The sequence below is a fragment of the Falco naumanni genome, chromosome 5 (genome assembly GCF_017639655.2).
Source record: "Falco naumanni isolate bFalNau1 chromosome 5, bFalNau1.pat, whole genome shotgun sequence".
Lineage (NCBI taxonomy): Eukaryota > Metazoa > Chordata > Aves > Falconiformes > Falconidae > Falco > Falco naumanni.
In genome coordinates this window covers 58467607-58493565 of record NC_054058.1, presented here as the reverse complement: position 1 = coordinate 58493565, position 25959 = coordinate 58467607, and the positions used below count along the sequence as shown (strand labels likewise).

At 39.9% G+C, this 25959-nt stretch overlaps 1 protein-coding gene across 1 annotated transcript in view; it reads right to left on the bottom strand.

The window, feature by feature from the left end:
* Window positions 1-25959, bottom strand: part of TRHDE (thyrotropin releasing hormone degrading enzyme) — a 211980-nt gene that overhangs the window by 66036 nt on the left and 119985 nt on the right. The window contains exons 8-9 of the mRNA XM_040596694.1: window positions 11286-11351; window positions 8621-8808 (exon numbers count right to left, since the gene is read on the bottom strand). Of these exons, the coding sequence (XP_040452628.1) occupies window positions 8621-8808; window positions 11286-11351 (254 nt within the window). The remainder of the gene's footprint in view (window positions 1-8620; window positions 8809-11285; window positions 11352-25959) is intronic.

Sequence of the window (25959 nt, the reverse complement as noted above, 5' to 3'; positions counted from 1 at the left end):
GCCTCAATACAGCTGCTAATTTTATATAGTCTATTATGTATGCTTTCATTTAGAAACATGTCAAAAAAGACAATTATATTGGCATATTCTAAACTAAGGATTGATAATTGCTTCTAAGTGGAACTATTTCTACGCTAGATAGTGGACCATTTAGGGGTTTTCCATATAAGGATCAAAATACAGGGATATGGAGGGGAAAATATGTTCAATGCCAATACGGTATTGCTGGAATATATTTTAGAGGCATGTATACAGTCATTGACACTATAATTCATATGTAGTCAGAACAGTGATTAACAAGTTTAACAGCAATGTATTAAAGACGGAGATTTTGTGCTTTTCCTTTACCATAGTCCTAACTCTTTCTGGATTTTACAAGAATCTTTGGAATAATTTTCAATAATGAGTAAGTCCTAGAGTTGAAATAAGGGAAACAATGTACATTCTTTGGAGTCTTATGCCAAATACAATGCCCTTATCGATGCGACAAAACAACAAAGTCCCAGACATAAGAAAAGGCTTCAGTGCTGTAACAGCTGCAGTAGCATGAAAGAACCCATGTGCGGCTCTGCCCTGTGGAACTGCCTTAAGATGACAGCATGTATATTCTGTTAGAAAACAGCTGTATGCCTTTGCTCATCCTATATAAACCCCATTCTCCTTTGGTCTGATTGCTTTTTTAAGGGTGGACACAAGATAGTGTAGACGAGTTAATTAGAGTTAAATTACCCCATTTGAAAAGAAAAAAAAAAAATTGCATCATCTGAATAATATAATATTATCTATTTATAACTATCTGATTACTAAACCTTCTATACATTTTACCTTAACTTTTCATACCAAAATAAAATATAAATCAGATGGTTATAAATATTATGGGGCTCTCTAAAACTGACTCATTTCAGTTTCAGTGCTCGCAAAGTATCTTACTAAATTTAGAAAAATATTGTGGGTAAAGAACAAATACTACAAGTTTTTTGTCAGCACATGCTTTCTCCTCCCTGCCTAGCATTACCTTTTTACACTAAAACACAAAAGGCTTCATTTTCAAAAGTGACAAGCAATTGTGGGTACTGAGTCAGAGATGGATCGAAAGAAGCTGGGTTTAAGCAGCGTTGTCTATTCTAAAAGTTGCCTCTTTGTCCTTGAATACAGTCTCTTAAATACAGCACCTTCTACTCCATCTTGCACCAGTGCAAAATGTTCTTGCAGAATTGCACGTGGTGCTGATCATGCAAACCCTGTCTGTCTCTACGTTGTCCTTTAGCCATCAGCATAGTCCCTTCACTACAGAGTGCAGATCTGAGGTTTCTCTGAACAGAGTGGAAGGATGCACTATGGGCTGAGGAAAGACCCTCCCCTAGCAGGAACAAGAGTAGCATTTAGCTATGCCTACAATCCTCCTAATGTGTTCTCACAGACTTAGTGCCAAGCTTTTTTCAGCATATTCCAATGTTTAGTTCTGATTTTTCCTCAGAATATGGTGAATTTAAGCAAGATCAAAATACAATTCCTATGATAGCTTCTCTTTCCTCTGTAACCTTCCCTAGAAGTCCCCCACCGAAGTATCTCTGCCATAAAATCTGAGATTTTACTATTGAGCATGAAGGCTCACATACAGAAACAAGAGGAAAAAATCCATTATCAGCAACTTAAGAAAGCAAAAGGAAGAAGAGGTAAAAAAGGAAGCACATTAGCAGTTTCATTCTCTGATCTACAATGGTGAATCCATATCTCTGCTTTCTACAAAGCCAACAAAGCCACCTCCATCCCTCCCTTTACTCTTGCCTCTGCCAAATTCTGTTTGGCCTTTTCCCAACCTGCTAAACTCACCAAAGCCCCCACCTTATCCACCTTCTCCATCTCCTTGGTTCTCTGTATTTGCCTGTTCCAGTTACACATCTTTAATGCTCCCAAACCCCAGCTCGTGTCTGCATCCTGCCACACGTCACTCCCTTTCCCTCCCCCTGTATGTCAGGCAGCTCCCCACCAGCACTGGTGCCCTGATTCTCTTCTGTGTCTCCCCGTCTCACTCTGAATTAAAACATAGTGCTGCCCTCAAGTACATGCTCCTTCCCCTGCCATGAAATTGATTTAATTAATGTGAGTTAATTAACTAGTTTGGGTATCTAGCAAATTCTGAGAGTTAGCATTAGCAAATAAGATGAGGAAAGTGACACAGTCTGCAGTGATAATAAAATACAGCAGCAGCTTTTCCCCATCAGCCTAACTTCTGTCAGGATACGAGCGCTGTCACCACACATGAAGCAATGACACAATACACCAATTTTTTCTTCTTTAGCATTCTGCAAATTCTGACACTGAAAGTTGCCCATATCCTGCATACCAGAGCATCCTGGAAGTTTGCCTAGTGAGAAGCATTTCTCGCAAATAGAAGCTGTGAAATGGTTTTGGAAATAAAGTGTTAAATTACAATCGGCATTTCTGAGATCTTTGCTAGCAGCAAAATCTTGCTGAAGAGATACCAGCACAAATGTGTGCAGGAACAAATTTTAAGAGCATTTCCTATTCTGATTTAATAATGCAACAATCAGAAGAGCCTGTAAAAATAAAAAGGCAAGACAAAAGACTAGGGACTTTCTAGTGGCTTCTACAACAAAAAAAGATCCTATTTCAGCAGGCAGCATGCAGCACAAGTATTAGTCTGGCAAAAACTGGCATCCAACAGCAAAGGCACTCCTCCCCCCAGTGCTCGAGGCCAGCAGGCTTCCTCCAGGTCACTCACAAAAGCAGTTCTTCTGCCTGCTCCTTTGGAGAAGCAACACTCTGCTCAGCACGGTCCTCTCTGCGGCTGCTGGGGTTAAGGACTGTCTCTACACACACAAAATCTATTGGTGTTACAGAGCTGTCGTCTACTAAACACCAGTGTACGTGTAAAGAGAAGGACCTCCTTACACTTTCACACTCTTCTGCAAGAACAAGTATTTTCAAGTCCCTGCTTGACCAGCAAAAAAACCTGGTTAAATCAATATCTAGTTGTGTTCACGCACAGTTCTGTGCGCCACTAAGGATTCTTGATTTTTTTAATCTCACTCCTGATAATTCCATTTCCTCTGTGCCTCATACACCAGTACCTTCCTCACCTGGAGCCCATTCTCTTCATCATTATAAGCTGAATATAATGGCACTCGGGTCAGCCAAGATGAACCAAGGTACCCCATCTACTCCCTAGGTAGCAACACAGAAGTTGTTTCTAGTAGAAACACTGATATAAGTGTAATCCTTCAGGTATAGTAAAGATGAAAAGGTGTAACAAGAAAACACACAAAGGACATGAGAAAATGGAATATTAGATGTTATTTCCCAGAGACAGGGACGTAAATGAGCACTCCTTTTTCTATTTATATTTTGTTATCCCTTTTTCCTCAGCTTATGGAACAATATTTGTCCATATTATGGTCCTTTTTATTACATAATTAATACTACATATGCTACACTACTCCACAATTGCTCTAGGAAGATCTCAAAGATACTTACCAGCATTCCCCTTGTGCTCCTAACATTTTGGTTTGTGTTTACCTAGCCCCTCAGCTGATAAGTGGACACAGTAAGTTCCTCATCGCTGCTCAAGTGATAATGCCATACAAGCAAGAATACACATGGCAATATCCAAACAAAGCTATCTTTTTACTACTCAAATAATTACCAGTAAAGGGACAAGCACAGTCCTTTTTCCACAAAGCCTGAATAAATGAGCTTTGTGTAGGAAATTCAGAAGAGACTTGAAGGGAAATAAATTTTTCAGTGCATCATTCATCTTGGAGTGGAGTGACTGCTGAGCAGCTCTGCTGCCTGTTGTAAAGCCTTTCAGTTGTAATTACTACATGGTGTTGGACCTATGAGTCTGTACAGCTCTAGTTTTGCTGGGCAAGTCCCTGGCTTGCACTGTTTAACTGAATTATCCCTAGTCCAGGCACACTGAGAAAGGCACAGAGGATTACCACGCTACAGTATGCCTGAGTACCCTGTCTGTATCCCAGTATTTACCTCTTCCTTTTTTCTCTTTCCTCACAGCCAGCTGTGTTCAGCATCTCACAAGACACCTCATAATTTCGGATATTACCATGAACAAGCAAAGATTAGCTATGGAATCTGCGTGCATGATAAAAAAACTATACAAGTGAATACTGCCTCAGTAACATCTACTTAATTATTTTGATAACACTGGAAAGGTTATTTCTCCACTTCTGAAGAGACAAGCTCTGTATATTTTTAAAAGGTAAAACTTACACCCATAACTAGAAAGCTTTGGTCCGCTCTTCAAAACAGTATATAAAAGGTTTATGGATTTCATTAAAACTGGTTAGTTTATTGTCTAGACCACAGATTATTTTTCGTAAGATCTCTTGTCATATCTGTGAACTATTTTTGTAATGATGGATGAGACACTGCCTTAAAATCATCGTTTTCTCTGTCAGCAGGGAAACCCACTGAACCCTGTCAGATGGAGTATCACCTCCTCCCCTGTACCCTCATAATGTAAGGGCATAATCCATGCTCACAGGGGTATGCTGGACTGAACCTACATATAACTAAAGGACTGTTATTCAGGGGAAGAATATGAATTATACAGTTATTACAGGATTTTTAAACTTTTGCTTGGATAAGCTGAAATTGTTACTGAAACATTGTACCAACCACAGGCTTCAACATTCAAATCAAAGCCAGTCATTTTGGCGCTTCTGAGGAATGGCATTCCTTTGAAACGGTGTCTGTCATTGTTAGTTTTATTCTCTCATAAAATGAGGACTATGGATCATGCAAAGGCATAAGTGTCAAGTAAAATCTATGTTCAGTTTCCAAAGAAGTGAAACTGTATGCCTTCTATAATTTCAGGCCAAATGTTAGCGTGCCATACAGCCAATTCTATGCACTCAAATAAATCACAGTTTCTGTATGTATGGCCCTTGAAACACATTTTTCTGCAGTTATAGAGACAAGGAGTCCAATTGTACATGAGATGGGAAAATCAACTATATGTAATCATTCTCTTCTGCAGTACAATTAAAGACACTTATGGTAATAGACTAGGCAGAATGAGGAGTAAACCACTGCCAAAGGTATCAACAATTTTCACGTATATTATTTATCACTTAGAAAAATCTGCTAGCTGGTTCTATATTCCTCTATACGATTTCAGAAAAAAAATTAAATATGCTGCTCCATATTTCATTTTCAACAGTTAATTGCTGCATAAATACATAGCATAAAGAAAAGCACAGACATTTTATAAAACTAGAATTGTTCTGAAATACTCAGTTGTCTCTCTATTTATACTTCTTATGCAGCAGATACATCTGAAAGACCTACTCTGAAGTGACTCTTTCTACAGTAAGGCAAAGTTAAATTTGCCTAGAGAGGGTCTGAACCACAAGTTTAAACTCCTCATCACCCTGAAGGTAATAGAAATGATGTTTATTGCTGTGCCATGACGAACTACAGCCCCACCTCTGGATAACTAAAGACTATATGGCAGATGGATGCTTTAAGAGCCTTCCCTGGAGCCTTCCAGTGCATATCATGTTGTCTGTTTAGACGATAAACTCCTGGAAAGGACTGAACCTGTACATTTTTCTGTGTTTTGTGCAGCTCTACTCTTTGTGGTGTTTAAAATGATCACCACAATTAATCCATAGACAAACTACCCTAAGGAAGCCAACGTTGCCTGCCCTGCAAGAGCATGGCCTCAAATGTAGCATAAATACCATTTGCTCCCCGTTATTTACAGTGCCTATTATGGTTCCCCAGGGAGCCATGCGTCCAACACCTAATTCATGGGTCACACAGGGGAGATGAGCACCAGCTTTATTGGACTGTGAATTAGATCACTGATACATAACCCCCGCAAAGCCTGCAGGTTGATGTTATATATGTATATATATATATACAGCTCTGTGCATCCCACAACATCTACTGGGGCTATCAGGGCTCATGGAACATCAGTAAACATTTGCCAACTTCCTGACCAAACACTGCTCGTGTAGAACACTACCCTTGTGCATATCACAAGATACAGTTTGAATTCTGAATTAATGTCACATACAAAGATAAAACTAATTCTCACCTGTATTGGGTTTGTGTGGCCAGGTTTTGGTAGCAGGGGACTATAGGGGTGGTTTCTGTGAGAAGCTGCTATAAAGCTTCCCCCATGTCTGATGGAGCCCATGCCAGCCAGCTCCAAGATGGACCTGCTGCTGGCCAAGACTAAGCCCATCAGTGGTGGCGGTAGTGCCTCTGGGATAATATATTTAAGAGAGGGGAAAAAAATGCTGTACAACAGCAGCCAGAGAGAGGAGTGAGAACATGTGAGAGCAACAGCCCTGCAGACACCCAGGTCAGGGCAGGAGGCAGGAGGGGCTCCAGGCACCGGAGCAGATTCCCCTGCAGCCTGTGGTGACGACCATGGTGGGGCAGGCTGTGCCCCTCAGCCATGGAGCTCCACGGTGCAGCAGATCCCCAGCTGCAGCCCACGGAGGACCCCACGCCGGAGCAGGTGGATGCCCAGAGGGGGCTGTGACCCGTGGGAAGCCCAGGCTGGAGCCGGCTCCTGGCAGGACCTGTGGCCCCGTGGGGAGAGGAGCCCGGGCTGGGGCAGGTTTGCTGGCCGGGCTGGTGACCCCAAGGGGGACCCACACTGCAGCAGTTCGTGCAGAACTGCAGCCCGTGGGTGTGACTCACATAGGAGAATATTCATGGAGGACTGTCTCCCGTGGGAGGGAGCCCAGGCTGGGGCAGGGGCAGAGTGTGAGGAGCCTCCCCCTGCGGAGGAAGGAGCAGCAGAGACAGCGTGGGATGGACCCACCGCAGCCCCCACGGCCCGGCCTCTGCACCGCTGCGGGGAGCGGGGAGAGAGATGGGGAGTAAAACTGAAGCCGGGGAGAAGGGAGGGGTGGGGGAGGATGGTTTTTTAAGATTTATTTTTTATTTCTCATTATCCTACTCTGATCTTGATTCATAATAAAATTAAACTAATTTCCCCAAGTTGATTCTGTTTTGCCCATGACCGTAACTGCAGAGTGATCTCTGTCTTTATCTCAACCCATGAGCATTTTGTTATATTTTCTCTCTCCTGGCCGGCTGAGAAAGAGAGTGATAAAGTGGCTTTGGTGGGCACCTGGCATTCAGGTTCAACCCACCACATCACCCCTGATATTCCACCTTCAATACATTTACACACCCAGTAGTCTCTACAGCAGCAGTTATTACAATCAATACTGAGTACATAGCAATCTATTTAAGAAAGTCTCTGCAATACTTAAAAGGTTTAACATCTCTGTTTTAATCAATCAAAAACCTAATAAACTCTTTTTTTTTTTCTGAGTAGTGAAATCCACTCACATTACATTACACATATATACAATTGCACAAAAGAAATTTTCAAGCGAGTGAGGGAGAATCTCTCTCACACTGCACTGAACTGTGAGTCATGAACGCTTCTGACAGTCCACATTCACTTGTTTCATCTCTTTTTCACAAAGGAACTATTTTCAGCCCAGAACTTAAACAGATGCTTAATACCCCTCTAGGTTGTTCAAATACAGCCAGAAAAACAACTATATACAGATGTATCATGTTGGAGTTCCATAATATTCATGTTCTAAAAAGTTAACAAACTTCTGAGCCCCACCCAATAAACGTAACTATATTTAGGCCTTCCTCAACAGGAATATTCTATAAGCTCCAGGTGTGTCAATCAAAATTTGGTAATAATTTTTTACCTTTTAATGATTTAAATCTACTGGACAAACACAGAGTACTCAAGGTTGACAGCATGCCCTCTTTCCCACTGAGCATGAATAGGTAAACACAGAAGGTTCTAAGGCTATCATGCAATTCTCTATTATCAGCTCTATATTCTTGGCTTTAAAATACGATGCCAAAACTGCTTTAAACAATAAGATGAGGATTCCCCTGCATCAGCTGGGAATGTCAGATTGTCTGTGGGATGAAGGAAGTGTGCGGTGTGTGGAGTCAGCTGGGAGCAGGAACGAAACGATCCAAGAAGTGGAAAAAGGGTAGGGGCAGACATGCATAAGTGACCTGGTTTCAGCCAGTGTAACAGTCCCCATAGGGCCAGTTCAGCTGGCTTTAAAAATGGAACAGCTGGAACCCCCTGCCTTGTACAGAGGTCCAGTTCAGCTCTTGACTGCTTCCCAAGTCAAGGGAGGTATGTATCTAACACACGGTTACGTCTGCCTGCTCAATGTATGAGCATGGAGAGGACCACTCCAAAGAGTTACTTAAAAAGAATTATCAGACCTTCCAACCACATTCCAAATTACTTCATGGTATGTGATAAAATCAAAAGAAAAGGACAGGAAACGGATGTGTGATGTAACACAGAAGACAGTCACAGAGAGAACTGTCAGGATGCAAACGGGCACATAAAAGCTTTAACTTGTTCTATTACTCCAATGATTTTCTTCAATTCTTTTAACTAGCCTTTACTACAGTTCAAATGAAAGGGTCACCACATGCTATTGATACCAAGGAAAGCTCAGAGATTTCCAAAGAGCCATCTTCATAAAAACAGACACATGAAGCACTTACATAAACAACTACAGCCTCTTGAGTGATATTAATTGAGAAATGTAAGTACCTGTGGTCTCCAAGGGCAGGATCCTTGGGTTTAGCATCCCTATCATAAACAAAACGCTCTTGGGAGATAACAACAACATTGCCTGTAGTTTCATTTCCCAAGACAGTGATAACAGGGTAACCCATCTGTAGTGTCCACTGATCCATTACTTCTTGGATATTTACAGTTTTTCCAACCCTTTTTAAAGCCTTCAAGAAAAAATAAAAGTTTCAGTATGTTGAAGCAGTATCATCACCAAACATTAATTAATATTTTTTTTTGTCCCAGAGACCTTAAATTAGTTTTAGAGGTTTAAATAACCATCACACATGCACACACACACATTTACACCCAGTACATACACACTACATGATTTAATCAACAGTCTCTGTATATCTTAAAAATAAACATTGAGCAATCTTCCCAGAGAGGAGGAGTCAGCAAGTCCCATTTCCTACATCATCCAGGCACTTTTGCTGTAACAGAAGAAAAGTCTGCTTTACAGGGTTTTAACAAGAGCCACAGAAATACTGGGTGGCTATTTCCAAAAGATATTCTTGACCACATAAGGTTAAAAAAATCTCAGTGTTAGTTGAACTAGGGTACCTACAGTAAGGCATATTCAAAGGGCCTGATTTCTAAAAGTACAGAGCTTCTCTGTTCTGAAAATCAAATGACTAGTTATTTGAAAATACTGTCCCTCATGTTCAATGTGAGGCTATATACACCAAGATATCCCCAGCTCCTCCATAAACTGCACCTGTTATAACACAAGGAGGATTAATGTGTTCATATTTGATGCCATATGTCAATAAAAATGCTGTTTTACAAGTGGATTTTCATCTGAAACAAAAAAGAGATACTATGGCAACATGGGGGATGAGACTGGGTATGAGAAGGACGGCAGGCATCATTTGTTCTTCAGCAACTGAAATCTCCCTAGCTGCCTAACAGTCCTAGATCACAGACTGAGCAACCTCTGATGATTACAAGCAGAACCCAGCAAGAAGTCTTCAGAACTGAAGCTGCAATTGCAATGCATTAGGAACAAAGCAGCTGGCAACAAATGTGCTTGCAGGTAAGGAAAATGGAATTATTAGTCTTAACAATAGATTTGAGCACACGGTACAGCCATAGTGGTTAGGGACCAGAATACAGTCTCATTTTTGTTCCATTTTATTAGCTGTGGGTTCTGCTGTTCTTTCAAGATTACATTCATCCCTCAGACCTCCCGTCACCCAGAACCGTCCCAAAAGCTTTAACAGAGACAGGTGACAAGCAAGCAAGACTTTTGCAGTAGCATTCAACTTCAAATTAAGACATAAATTTAAGAGCCTGACTGTATGTTACATGTCTCAATTCTCATCAACAGTCAGCACAGACATAGGAGTCAGTTCAGTTGCCCACACATAGGTGGCTAATGTCATTTGACCTTGCCCTGCCACTCCAGAAGAGTATCAATTTCCCCACAGATCTTGTGTCAAATTGATTAGACCCACCAGAATGTCTTGAACATCTTACTGTACCTAATGTGGCGCTAGTTGCCTATATTTGAACAACTATCTCAAGTCCCTAGTCAACAGTCAATGGTTCAGGCTCATTATAAAATAATCATGTAGTGGCTAGTCAACTGAATTGCTCTCTATGTTCCGCTGACTATATTGACTAGGTTTCTAGGGCTCCAGTTATTCCTATGCACCAAGTGTCAAATGCGTTGTCCTAAACATTCAACACATTCTCGCAGAACTGGTGGACCTATAGCAGACATGTTTATCTCCTGCAGTAGCTGGAAGCCAGGTAGGATAAATTAAGGTAAATGTCGTTACAAGGTATTTATGAACACACAATTGGAATCCAGTCCTCATTGACAACTGGAGCTCGGACACCAAGCTTATATCTATATACCTGCTCTTCCAGATAAATGCAGAACTCCAGCTGAATCCTAACTTTGGTGTCAATAGTTACAACTAGATGTCATGTTCACACATAGCTTCAGTCGGTACCTGTGCCGAAATCCCTGACTATACTCTACATTGCCTTGCAGTCTGTCCTTATTCTGGAGTGCCCGGACTAGCTCTGTAGGTGAGAAATTCAGGTGTGCTTGGCTTACTTTACGAAAACTAAATTCCTGCCCTTATAGATCCCTGAACCAGGCTCCAGAAACTCAAGATGAGCTTGGGCATAGCAATCAAAGGGAGCATGGACAGCACAAATATAAGTCTCTACAGCATGCCAAATGTTACAGTAAACAGTTACCTGCTTACATCAAACTTTAAAGCTTTAATAGTTTTGTTCTTCACAAACATCATAACTCCACACAAAATCACAAACAGACCCGATGTAAACGCCAAAGCTCAGCACTTTCGTGGGCTTTCCAGCTTATGGGCCTCAGCATGCTGCCACTAAAGTCAATGATAGCAGATTCCATGAAGTATCTTTAACTGCACATCAGTGACAGCGCAAGCAAGGAAATATATTCTAACATAACAAAGAATAGAAATGCCGCAAAAAACATATTTTGATGTTGCCACTAGGTTAACTCAAATGGAATTTCTTTGCATCAGTTTTTATATTTGCTGTGGGATCTGAAAATCTCAATATGCACTATTCACTCCTAACCTCACCAAGAAAAACATGACAGTAAATTCCTGCTTCTCCCTCAGTGCAATAGATTAAAGCATTTTACCTTTGAAAATGTGTTCCAGAGATCATTTCTGGCTGCATTGCCATACTTGTGAATGGTTAAATAGTCCTACAGAAATAAAATAAAAATACAAATCAGTATTACTATACACATGCCAAACACCTATAGCTGTGAATCACTGTTATTAGAAATTAAATCACTTCAATGTTTAAATTTGTCAGTAATCTAGAAATATACAATATGTTCATCCTAAGGGAGTAAATAAACAGTTTCTTAAGCTACTTTACAATGCAAAATTGTTGCTAAAAATTTCATTTACAGCATTAAATTTTTTTCCTTCTCTGTGTAAGTCACTCCATAGGCTAAATATTTTGAATATATAGTTAACTTGTCTAATCTCAGAAGGGGTTCCTAGGTAACTCTCAGCAATGAAAGGAGAAGCTGCTGGAACACAGTTCCAGTTGCTATTTTAGCAGATCATTCTGCACCTAGTATCAAAAATTTGCTCACTTGGATGACAGCTAGATTTTCACAAAAGATTTAACTGGGCAACAGCCTACCTGAACAACAAACTCTTATCTAGGGAGATACTGAAGCTTCAATGTCAACATACATCATACTGGCAACTGGGGCTCTAACAGGTTATCGCAAAGGCTCTCCCTGACAGGGAGCAGTGGAAGAGAGGTGACAGGAACGCAACTCCATGCTTGCACACAGGTACCTACATGTGTGTTTTCACAACATACATAACTCAGAGTCTAAGGGGGTTATAAACTGAATGCTTTCACTGGTTCAGCTGCAGTCTCAGTGTCTGAGGGTCCATTTTTCTCCCATAGGAGCCAGAAAGATAATTCCTGATAAGCTACCATCATATTAAATTAACTTCCCAAATTAACAGTTTAAGCATATGACCAGGTTAGGTCTGGGCTTTTCAGGCACAAAACTCTTCCAATTTTTAATGACATCTGGAGAGACAGCAATGTTCATTTCCTACCATCCTCTGTCCCTAGATAGCAGCTCATTCAATTACAGAAGTGAAATTCAGCAATGATTATTTCAATAACATACATTTCAAGAATTTTGATTGGAAGAATTAAGTGAAAAAACACATCAGAGGTTGTAAATCAATGGGTTCTCCTGCATTTGAATTTCTACCATCTTCACTTTACATAATGGTAGGAGACAAACCCTAATTTACAGCACAATGATAAAACGGAACAAATTTGCTGACTCTATTATCTGTGCTTTGTGTGAAGTAAGGTACTTCGGGAATAATTAGTATTTGGAAAGCAAATTTTCTGAAAGACAAATTGTAGCACCTGTGACAGATTTAGCTTTTGTCAGCCAACTCATAGTACAACAAGCAGCAACTCCCATTTGATCACAGGCTAGGAAGGCTAAATGAGAACACTGACTCTGAAAACGCAGTGCTGAGTCTTAACAATGGTATGAGACTACCTTGGAAAAAAGACAAATATTATATAGGCTGCACCTACAGCACACCGTGCTTCCATTTTGTCTAAAAATACAGAATCATTTAAGGCACAGTTAAATATTCAATAGCTTTCAAAGCTAAAAAAGTTGAATTCCAAATTTAAAAGCTAAAATAGGAATAAACAAAAGTGGGATGAGGTAAATAAATAACAACAAATATACAGTGCATTTTAAGCAGTACTAGAAAATGCTGCATGTATTGGTCCTTCTAAGATTTGCTTTCAGAATTGTTACACAACAAAATAAAATGGGTGGAACACTTGAGGATTTGATCCATCCAGGCAAAAATTCCGTTCACCATTCTCCCATTAGACATTAAATATTACTTTTACATTTTGCATTCAGAAAGACTGCAAAGAGATGCAATGCTTCTGCCCTTTCTTTTGTATGTGTGGTTTTTCCCCAATACACAGTTTGGGAGGTTTAGATGTGGCTCATCACTCCGTTAAAAATTTATTATCCTCCAACCTAACATGTTTATCACACAAAGGAAAACAAAAGGAACCCTAGCATTTACAATGACATAAGAAAATACAATGATAAACACAACATATGAGTACAGTCCTGGTACCATACAATTTGTTCACCCATTTTTTCATTATTTCCTGAAAGTTGCATTGAGACCATACACTTAGCATCAAACAAGGAGTGTTATCGAATGCATACTACACAAAAGACAGCCCTAAGTGACTGTGTGCAATAAGTATGCCTCCAATAGTAAATCTAAACTGCCATCCAATGTAGTGCATTTTCTACAGGCCCAAGAACAAAAGGTTACTGAACTAGTCCTCATATCTCAGTATCCTGTTTTTAACAACAACCAGTAGCAGACACCTAGAAAGGGTATAAAACGGGACAAGAATACAGTGATACTTCCCCCATACGCTCTCCCATTATGCAGCACTTCATGGCACAAGGAATCCTGAGCACATCAGTATCTTTGTAGTTCACAGTTATCTTCTGTGAATTTGGCCAATTGCTTTCTAAACTCATAAAAATGTTTAGCATTTGCAACAGCTTATAAAAAAGTGTTTCCCACTTCAGTGATCTGTTGTGTGAAGACACCCGTTTCAAACATCTGCCCATCTGATGGGTTTCTCTGCTGCTGCCTAGCTCCGGCACTAGAAGATGCAGTGCATTGCTGTTCCCTGCTTCACTCTCCCCAAGCCACTCATGCTTTTACCGATCTGTATCGTACGTGTCCTCATACCAGAGCTTGGTTTTATACTGAGAACACCACCAGACAAAATCACTCCCAGATATCCTGCAAATTTATGTTTTGTTACCATCATCCAAGCTGTTGACTTCAAAGACAGCTAGGGTTACCATGACCCAGCCTGAACTTTCATCACCAAACTATCAACCTCCCTTGAAATCCCTTTCATGGATGGACACTAAACTTAAAAAGGAAGAGAAAAGGCTTATACATATCAACATCAAATACATCCCAGGAAGTACTAAAACAGGAGTCAAAAATCTATATATACCCTGCTTCTCTGTTCCAAGGATGGACCAAGCAGGAATATAATCCTTTCTTCCCCCTGGGGATCCATATCTAAGTCTTAACTAGCTTGTAAAGGGGCAGAAGACATGTCCTCATTCACTGTAATTCTCCAGGGCAGGATCAACCACCCTTTCGCCTTTACACTGAGTAGAAAAGAATTAAAGCAAACAGATGCAAGCCATGGGAAGATGACACTGAAAACACAGCTGCCTGAATCTAAGCTGCGCTCAGCACAGCTCCAAAGGAGGTAAAGTGACTTAAAGCCACTTTCTTATAAACACATATGCCCAGAGCCATCTGGCTGCAATGCTGCTTCCCATCATAAGCTTGCAAGTCTATCACCTACAAGAGCTGCTCCACCAGCTGGAGTATGCTGGAGCATGAAGATACGCTTCAGCCACCTTCCTAACTTTTGGCAATAACCCTACGGTATGTGCGAGGAGAAAACATGGTACAAAAACCTCTAACCACCCAAGACTCAGAGTGGTCTTCTACAACTCTCCCTTCCTCCTTCACTTTAATGCCACCTCTAAACTTTTTGTCATGGGGAAAGGAGAAAGAGAGTTCACAGATCCTAGGGCAGTGTCACTCAACATGAAACAATCAAATATGCACACGAAAATGATCAATTTGGTTTGCATTTTCAGCAAGCATCCTCTTGTAATATTCTTCTTAACATCTTGGCGTTAAAACATGAAGCCACCTTTTGTCAAAAAATAATGGAATATGATCACTTATAGCAATAAAAAATATTATTCAGACAATGTGGTTTTCTGACATGTGTTTTAGCAATTTTTAACATCAAATAAAAAAACATTATCCAGAATCTGTCATGCCATGAGAACAAAGTCTAAATAGTGTACAACCAAAACTTACAATCTTGCAAATACTCCCAGATGTAGACTATAATATTTTGTCAAATAGTTATCTCAATCCTCTCCCCCAAAAAAATTAAAAGGCTCAGTGCTTTTGAAAGCACTTTTTTTTTGAAGCAGATAGCTTGAACAGTAGTAGGAGTACAGTGAAAAGTGCTGAAGAATTTTGACAAATGTTTTAGTAATGCTGTATTAATTAAGCTTGCGCACCTTTTATTGTATTAGATTCCTTTAAGAAAAGGAGATTACTTAAAAGGAAAAAGTCTTTTACCCCTTTGCAATCTTAGTTCTCTCAGTACTGCTAGGGATTGAGCCTCTCCGTTTCAAAAAAATGAACAACACTACCACCCAAACATGATAACGCTCACAACACAAGGTAGTGACTGATACACGCTGCTAAATGCAAAGAGGTTGAACAAGCGTAAAGGGGAAGTAAGTCTCCAAACATGTATCTTACTTTCAGGGGGACTTCAGATCTATTACCAGGAACTGAAACATCAATTCTAGGACCAAACTCCTTTCTCAGTTTATCTGTATGAAGTTGGTTGGTTAGCTGAAGGAACAGCTCCCGACTTAAATGAGTGGTGCTGAGATCTGAAACAGATTAACAGTGAATAACTTATCTTTAGGGGGAAAAAAAAAAAAAAAAAAGGTAACTGGGAAATTCCACTATATAAGATGAATGAGAGAAAAGTAGCAAAATATGGCATCAAATTGGCATCAAATTCTTGTGGCTACATTACTCTGAATGCCCTCATTTCTCAGGGCTCAGGAAACAGCAGTCTTGCCTTTACCTCCCTCTTTTGTATTTCATTCCTACTCCTGGGTGCACATCCTCCTCCCTTCAGCTGACAATATGTTCTTGTTGAACAGTTTTATACACAACTGCTGTATCTCACCAAAGATTTAGAGCTACTAATAAAAAACATTCAGTTCAGGTGGAAATCAGGCTCTAAGGCTCCAGCTATCAAATCCAGCATGGCTTTTTCCCCAGAAATTTGTATACTTAATCTTAAGCCACCAGACACCATCTGACAGATGCTGACTTGCTGACTATAACATGCCACCTTTTTTCCCCCTTTCCTTCACACTGCTAACATCAAAGCTGCTATCACATATTATCTTGACATTGCCTAACATTCAAATAGAAAAGCTTGGGCAAGGGTCAGAAGGAGGAAGGTACTGCATATGTTTGCAATGGTGAGTGACAAACAAGAGGGAGTGAGAACCAGAGGTAAAGCACTACCAGCAAGCTACAAAGAAGTGAAGATTCCCATATGACAGGAAGACTACTGAATAGAAAAGCTAAAATAACCAACTAGGTTTGCAGTCTTTTTCACCTGTACAACAGACTAACCTTTGAAAAAGAGCCTTAAGGAAGAGAAGCGATCACCCTCCTGGCTGGGCAGTCAGGCAAGCAGTAGAGTACAAAATAAGGAGTAGGTAAATTCACCTTATCAGTCATGGTAAACACTGTATAAGGCAAATTAGATGGGGGTTAACTCTATTTGTGTCAGAATTAATTTGTACCAGCGAATCAAGCTGCAAAGCTACATCCAAACTGAAAGAGCAGCTGTATTCAGACCACTTATCAAAGCAGTACTGCAAAGCCAGCTCAGAAAAACCCTGGAAACAGATTTTTCCAGGTCAGGTAAGCCAAGGAACTTCTCCACCTTCTACATCAGTTTTAATAAGAGTGCCCCAAACTGCTTCCAGGCAGTCTTGTCAAAAACCACCCACCTACAGAATACACTAGTCACGGAATATACTTTAACTTCCATGAGTGACTTCTACCAGAGGATCAAAAGTGTTGATACCCTTCCTACACTTTAATCTACTACTGCATTAAAATGTGTTCCTCCAAGAAAAAATAGTTACTCACCAGCTAACAAGCCTAGAATTAAAAGCCTGTATTTTTACCATTAGCTACATTAAGCACTTAAAAATTCTTAAGGGTAAGTAACATTTTCAATGTTCCCAGTGATTCTACTGTGGTACCACAGGAAAGCAGTGTTTAACATCCACACTGTCAGGAACTTTTCAGCTAACTTCTAGATTCAAACTCACAAACTGGCAAAAAGAAGTTAAAAAAAGAATGAAAGGTGTGCAGTATACTTCAGCTGTGTTTTGCCTGCTCTTTGGACTACTATCTCCATCAATGCATAAAATCCCAGGGAAGGAAATCAGTGGAATCCCATCAACGTACACCAGCTGAAATTCCAGCCTTTTATTTTCAAAAGGTATATTTAGATCTTTTTCACACACAATAGCGATACAATGCTTGCAATCAGCAGCAACTGGAAAATATCCACTGTCAATATGTCATATCTGCAATTAAATCATTATATCCAAACAGCAAGCTATAACTACTAATCAGGAAGAGTGATACTGGAACCATATATGGAAATAAATCTTAATTTTCTCTAGAGCAAATGATGTTGAATAGTTCACATAATTATAGTATTTTACTTTGTCCTTTTTCCTTTGTAATTCCTAATTCCTTTGTGATACTTTCATGCGCTCTAACAATAATCAGATCAGCAGAAGTGACAATTCTGATATGATATGGGATTTTTAACATTGATTTCAGTGGAAGAACAATTAGAGCAGTGTTGACAGTAACTCAGCCACAGTGTTGGAAGTGTAACATTCATTTAGAGAATATGAGACACAAGAGAAACTAGTAAGAGATTCGAGGAGGCAAGAGCCATCATTAAGTTAACGGGACTGCTTTCTTCATTCTACTTGCTTCTTGTTGGTAAGAGACCAGTATTGTAAATCAGAAGTAACCCAACTGAAATCAACACAGCCCACGTCATTTCAAGAATCAAACTTCAAACCACTGTAAGAAGCACAGTTTCGTAATTAATACCTCTTCTGCATTGCAACTCAGTGAATCCAATGTGAATGGGGCATCTAAAACAGATTGAAAATTTGTGAAAATTTGTACTCGGGCAAATTTCCAGCTACTTTAAAATATATCCTGCTTTGCTGGGAATCCTTATTAAAAGAACAGAATTATTAAATGGAGACATTTATTTCCCTTGCAAAACTCAGCTTCGCCTATTAGCTATTAACATGAACAGGAAGGAGGTTCCACTGAAACACAACAACAGCAATTGCAGAGTGGTGGCAAAACAGTTTACATGGGAAGTCTAAAGGGAACAGTTAGAAGGATTGCAGAGTTATTGCCTAGCAGAGTCTGACGGTATCTGCTGTGCAGTGAGACACCTGCTAGTATATTAAGCTTGGCTTTAAAGAAAAATATATTAGATGTATTATTTGGTAGTGGTACCGAACTACTGAGGTAAGAACAAATCTTACAGAAATAAAGTACTCCTTGAAATTGAACTGCATATATTTGATTGAACTTGTACATTCATTTTAGTTCTGCCTTGTTTGGTTATATAATACATTTGAACCTAAACCCATATATTGCTCAATAAATATATTTTTAATGCACACAAAAAATGATGGAATGTTTTCCAGAGATATTTGGATAGCACCCGCTAATTGTGACAAGCTGGCTGCTCATTTCTCTGCATTAACTTGAACTATGCCCAGGGACTGCTAACCAGGCAAAAAGTCTCTGCTGTACTTTTCTTTTGCACTTTTTATAGAAGCCCCAGAATTGGAGAGAAATTAATGCTACTTACTATGAAAAGTTAACCATAAATCACTCAAGAAAACTTGCTGTAAGTATGATTTGCATGCCACTGTGTCTAGATCATAATGACCTGCATCATTTGTACAGTAACAATGAATAACAAATAGGAAAGCAGTAACTTTAAAGTGAAGCTTCGACTTTGTTTATAAGTTATTTGTTGTTTGTATCTACTGAGCAAATATTTCTCATGGTGCAAAAGACCAGCATACAAAACAGTCACTAGAGCTGCATTTAATTTTGCAAAATGAAGACACCTTCTAAAATTTACATCTGGCTGTATGCTACTGTGTCTACCTAGCTACAGGAACTGAACTTTAAATATATGTAGAGAAAGAGAAAGGAAGAGGAGGAGGAGAATGAGAAAGTTTTGATGAAAGCCTGTTTTATCTAGTAGGGATTCAGCTTTTTTTTTTTAATGTCCTCCACTGAACTGAATATAAGTAGATTTATTTAATTTCCAACCTGTATTAAGTGTTAACTAGGAGTTCAGTACTGCAATCTTTGTGCTGAAAATATCCCCACTGGCTTCTACAGGGCTAATAGAAATTTTGATTGCATGAGGACGGCAGAATTGCACACAAAACACGTACTTCCAGCACCCCGTATAGCCCACTGTGCTGCCTCATAGCAACAGAGGCAAGGTTGCCACTGGGCTTGTATCAGGAAAGCTGTTTAATTTTATTCCAAAAGGAAACATTTTCTTGAATAGCTGCTCAGCCCGCTGATGTTACCTGAGAATTCATACATATCCTTCTTTCTCTTAATAATTTCTATAATAAAAATGAAGGAGAATATAGTCATAACTGAATTTCACATGCAACAAAATAAGAGAAGCTGACTAAAAACACGTCAAGTGAATACATATGCAGTATCTGCAATATGACTGATTGTAACATTGTCATAAAGAGCAATCTTGTTCTAAGTAAATAAACTTAAAAAGTTAAGTCAGTCATGTATATACTAATTGGTTTTCTTTTTGTAAGAAGCTTTAGTGATGGAGCCATAAAGCAACATTTTATCCTGGCTGAAAGACAGCATGACTTCCTCGTAATGAAAGCGACACGGGTTGTGACCTTGCTCTGAACGTGGGCACTATTGCCCACTACTGAGCTTCAGCCGTATCTCCCATCATCACTCTTTGTAACTCCCTCTGCTGGGACCTCCAGTGTCGCCAAAATGTACCTGTTTGAGCTGAAATCTTACCTTTAAAAAAGTCCATTTCAGCCTGAATTCTTCTCCAAAATCTCAGCCAGCACCAGAAAGAAAGTATGGAAAAACAGCACATTTTACCTTGTCACTCTTTCCTGTGAAAAGCTCTGGTATTCCCGTGCACTGGAGGATGGGTCTAAAGGTCAGAAGGGGAGTGATGTTTCAGGGACATGCTTTTTCCCAGCACTGATCAGCTTTAGGTGACCTAGCAGCTAGAGAGTCCCTCTCTCTCCCTCCATTGATGCCTCACAGATGCTTAAGCTTAGAGGGAGATTAGGGCCCTGAAGCAGAAAGCAAAGAGCCCATGTCTCATTTCTCTCAGCAATCCCTGACAGCCAAGAAACAAAACTGATCCAAATGCTCAGAGAACAAAGCAGAGCAGAAAGGAGGGAAAGAAGTTAATATAACCAAACAGGAATATTCTGCTAATGCAACATTTTAGGAAAAAGTTCTCTCTGAACAGCACCTACGTTATATTGGGCAAAAGTCAGCAGCAGTCATGATGCACGGCTGCTATAATCGTGGGTGCATTACGTTCCGCCCTGTGGCATGATGTGTGGCAGAGCTGGACTCTGAATGTGATGCGTAGTCTGTCCTGAATATGCGAAATAGCTTATAATGCTACATCGACAGAACATCTTCTTGGGTTTCAAAATAGGTATCCAAACTTCATGGATCTTTTTTATTTTAATCACATGGGTCCAATTTCCCCCAAAATGTGCAGGCACTCCTTTAAAGCCATATTAATTGTACGATCAACATTGTATGAAGGCCCACCTTGCTGCCCCTTAGCAGCTGAGCTGCAGCCATGCTGAGCGCTTGTAGCTGACAATCAAGCCAGTGGAAGCTGTGCTTTGGACACATAAACTCTTCTGATCCATAAGTACTAAGACACATGGGAGGGAAAAGTGCTGCACTGGTCGTCTCATACTCCACACTTGTGTAAATTTTAACATAAATTTCTGTGGGCCTAGATGTCCATTTCTAAAATGAGGCTAGCACCACCACTTCCCTCCCTATGTTTACATCTTCTGTTCACTAACTGTTGGTGATGCACTCTGATACCATAACTGGATGGCATCTAAGAGAACTGCAGGTAGCAGATAGGAACTGGGAGTATGAAGCAAGTGAAAAGTATACAAAGCTATTGTATAGAAGGACAATTCAGTTAGCAAGGTCCACTTTGTGAGTGGACATCTTCCTATGTAGAAAACACTGGGCAACTGCTTAATTAAAAATCCTAGTTAAGGTGCATGCAAAAAAGGAAAAGAATGCAACAATAAAATTAACTTTAGCATTTTTCAGTAACTGTACATTTAAATTATGCAACTTCAAACACATTTTTTTCTTTAAACAGAAGCATTTTGCTGTACACATAGTACACTCAAATCTGCTTGGAGCTAGAGAAAGGACCTCCATTTGCGGTAGTGATATCCAAGTCAGGGCTTGACTATGCTGTACATCTTTAACATTTTCAAAGGAAAAAAATATTGTGACACTGCAACTTACAGAAGTTTCTTATGTAAACTTTCACGACCTACTTAAATAATGGTGGAAAAAGCTACAGAAAAAGTCCATAAGACTGAATTCATTTAAGAAATATAATCCTAAAATCCAGAGTAATGTAAATTAGAAGCATAAGAAATGCTGAGGTGCCAGAAAAGGTGAAAGGTTATCAATCTCTTATGACACACAGTGTAGAAAACGGTGATGTCAGCTCCTGTGAGATTTCTTATGACTTCCTATGTCCTGCTTTTAACATGCTTAAAGTTATCTTGTTGACAACAGCCAGTAGAAGTGAGATGGTTTAAAAAATAAAGGGATCGGTAGCAACTAACTTAAGGACAGATTGTAGCTAATATGCTAATGGTGATACTTTGATGTTCACCAAGGTCATACATTCTGTGTTCTTCTAAGCCAGAGGAGATGGGTGCAGAATTTGCTGAAAAGTACTTTATCTAATATCTACTAAATGCACCAGCTGCAACACCAAAGGTACTCCAGCTTTAAAGATACTCCTGCCTGGTGCCAAAAGTTACATCCTCCCACCGAGCAAAGGAAGACTCCAGGTAGTTCTGCCTATACTGTTGATCATGGGACTGTATTCCAGCTCATTCCTTCACTGAACTTGATCCTAAGGTGCCTGAATTTTTTTGGTTTTTTTCATTTTACAGATTTATTTATTTTTCACAGAAAACTCTACTAAGAAGTCTCTAATGATGTCTCATTTTAACAGCATACAGCTAGCTAACTTGTGAATTAGAAATAAAGATATAATAAACAGGTATGATAAAATGGGTACATTGTTTAATATACTAGGTAAAAATAGATTATAAAATAATACTGTGGGAATAGATTAATACATTTATTGCACTACTAGATTCTTGGACAGAAGTGGCAAACAATATGGAAAATAGCACATTCGAGCTTTATTTTACACCTAGAAAGTTTCTGACAGAGTTTCACATTCACTGCCACAATTCAAACAGAACACAGGCACACATAGAGGTGTCTAAAAAGCAGGAAATACTAAGCAGTCTAGACGAAAGAAAGTCTAACTAGCCAGCTTTATGATAGTAAAAAGTGATTGAAATATGAATCTTGCTGTATTTAACAGCCTGCACATCACATTTCCCCAGACAGCTCCTCTGAAAGGTTGACCCATTTGTTTCAATACAGTGGCCACTCAACAGCACCAAAAAAGACTGTATATCCAAAGCACTGTATGGAAATTCTTCTTCCAAATGTACTATGTGAAGCCTAAAGTACAAAAGCAGTTAATTTATCACAGAAGCAGATATTCCTACAGTAAAGTAACTAATTCAAACTGCTGATGATGCACTAAATCAGAGTGAGTTATGAACACATGCATAGCAGCAAGTGAAGTTCAAAAGGATACAGATCTATGTGATCAATGAGCTGCCACATGGAAATGAAATGCAGTGTTGACAAACGTACAGTAACAGAGATGAGACTCCAAAATAATCAAGCCAAATAGAAGAAAAAATTTAAACAAACCAGTGCAGAAATGTCTTATTACAGAGCTTGAGGTGGCTCTTTACGCACATCTAAGTACCAGACTTTCAAATCACTCACTTTCTCTATATATTTAATATGGAAAAAAAAAACCAAACTACTGATAACTTGAAGAGGTCCCTTGCTATAAAACAGTAAAACCTTCCAGGAAATGTAATACAGTGACACCAGTCATGTAAGCAACCATCTATTTCAAGCACACAGATTGGGAACAACAGCCTACAGATGAAAATCTCACACAAATCTAATATTATATTGCATATTCCTGCCCTGAGTGATGACTGAATGATAAGGCCAACTTAAAGCTGCTTCCTCTACCAGTCTATGCAGTTCAGAAACGTACTCAGAGCAAGTGGTGCTGACCAAGCCTCTTCATACTCTAATTGCTGTCCTAGCTGATTAATGGTTTTTTGACTGAAAAGCAACACCACCCTGTAAGAACAGTACTAGCATTCTGTCATGTGCACCTCTTGAATTTCCCTGGAGCATAAAGAAACTGCACATCATGAAAGTTGTCAGGACTTTTTAAAAAGAAAGAAATCGCCTACTCTGAGAAGGAAGGGTTTATTAGACATTTTCTAAAAATAATAATAGCTGTGACTTCCTCATATGCAAGTGTTACCAGCTGTGGCTGCTACTGTGGTTATTCTATTATTCATTACAGCCAATATCAGTATGTTCTCTTTTGGTTTTGTCTATGGTGTGCTATGTGAAAACAATGAGAAAGTCCTGTCTTTGTTACTAAATCTTCTGTTTGAAAATGTCGTATGATTCAAGACATCGTATGTCTTTGAAGGGCTTCCAGAAAATCATACATTCACTAGGTGGTCTCTTGGCTGCAGTTTTATTGTGGAACTTCCACAATATAATCCAATAGTCTTTCACAGTACATTTACTGTGATAGGAACAGGCCAGTTATTCTTGACAGTTATGAATCTCTCCAAGGCCATCTATGCTGTAAAACTGAGCATCTCTTCTACAATTTTACCTCCTTGCAGATTCCTCAACAGAACAGTTTGCTGAGCAGTTAGGGATCATGTGCACCTTTTTACATTTACTTCAGTTCATATTCATTGTTGAAGAATATCTAACAAAGAGTCCCACTCTCCTTCATCAACTTATTTTCTTCTTTTTAACACAATTGATTGTTTTCCTTGACATATAAGGGATTTTTCTCCTCCAAGCTATCTCTACCTGCTTTTCCGAAAGTCCACCTGCTAGGTGACAGCATGTAATTAGATTAAGAAAAAATTGGTAACGAACAAAAAAGGTAGCCATCTCATTTGTTCCTGCTCTAAACCTTATCTTTCACTCTTCTTGCCCAAAGGTTAGCATATTTGTTGTAGCTTCTTTTATACAAAAGCTCTAACTCTGTAGCTCTTAATTAGATGATGAATTTTACCTTGATTTTGATGAAACCACAAATACTCAATGCAAACACAAATAAAGACCTACTCATTTTGGTTTATGCTAGTGTAATGAGACTACAGGAATACTCTTATCACCTGTGAAACACTTCAGGACATACCTGATACACTAAAAAGAACCGAGAAAATATTAATACCAGAAGTACAACACAGCAGAGAAGAAATAGTCCGGAAGATTCCTGGAGTGTGTGGAAAATAACTTCCCAACACAACTGGTGAGAGGGTCAACTAGGGAAGGCACTCCACTAGACCTGTTGACCTGTTGTTTGTGAACAGAGAAGGACTTGCAAGTGATGTGATGGTTGAATGCCATCTTGGGCATAGCAATCACAAAATTACAAGGGTTTTCAATTCTTGGAGAAGTAAGGAGGGCGCTCAGCAAAACTGCTACCTTGGACTTCCAGACAGCAGCCTCTGGCCTGTTCAGAAGATTGGTTGGCAGAGTCCCTTGGGAAGTGGTCCTGAAGGGCAAAGGAGTCTAGAAAGGCTGGACATTCTTCAAGACAGAAATCTTAAAGGCACAGGAGGAGGCTGTCCCCATGTGCCAAAAGGCAAGCCAACAGGGAAGACTGGCCTGGCTGAACACAGAGCTTTCTCTGGAACTCAGGAAGAAAAGGAGAGTTTATGAACTTTGGAAGAAAGGGCAGTCAACTCTGGAGGACTACAAGGATGCCATGAGGTTGTGCAGCGAGAAAATTGGAAGTGTCAAAGCCTAACTTGAACTTAATCTGGCTACTGCCATAAAAGACAGTTAAAAAGTTTCTGTAAATACATGTGCAACAAAAGGAGGGCTAAGGAGAATCTCATTCCTTTATTGGATGTAGAGAGAAGCGTGGTGACAAAGGAGGAGGAAAAGGCTGAGTTATTTAATGCCTTCTTTGCCTCAGTCTTTAATAATAAGACCAGTTGTACTCCAGGTATCCAGTCCCTGGAGCTGAAATACAGGGATGAGGAGCAGAATGAAGCCCCCATAATCCAAGAAGAAATAGTTAGCAACCTGCTACACCACTGAAACACACACAAGTCCATGGGTCCAGATAGTATCTACCCAAGGGTACCAAGGGAGCTGGCGGAAGTGTTCACCAAGCCACTTGCCAGCATTTGTCAGCAGTCCTGGCTAACTGGGGAGGTCCCAGAAGACTGGAGATAAACAAATGTGACACCCATCTACAAGAAGGGCCAGAAGGAGGATCCAGGGAAAAAACAGGTCTGTCAGCCTGACCTCAGTGCCAGGAAAGGTTACGGAGCAGTTCACCCTGAGTGCCATCGCATGGCACTTACAGGACAACCTGGGGATCAGGCCCAGCCAGCACGGGTTTATGAAAATAAGGTCCTGCTTGACTAACCTGATCTCCTTCTACAACCCGCTCAGTGAATGAGGCAAAGGTTGTGTTTTCTACCTGGACCTTAGTCAAGCCTTTGACAGCACCTCCCATAGCATTCTCCTGGAGAAACTGGCTGCTCATGGCTTGAACAGGTGTACCTTACACTGGGTAAAAAGCTG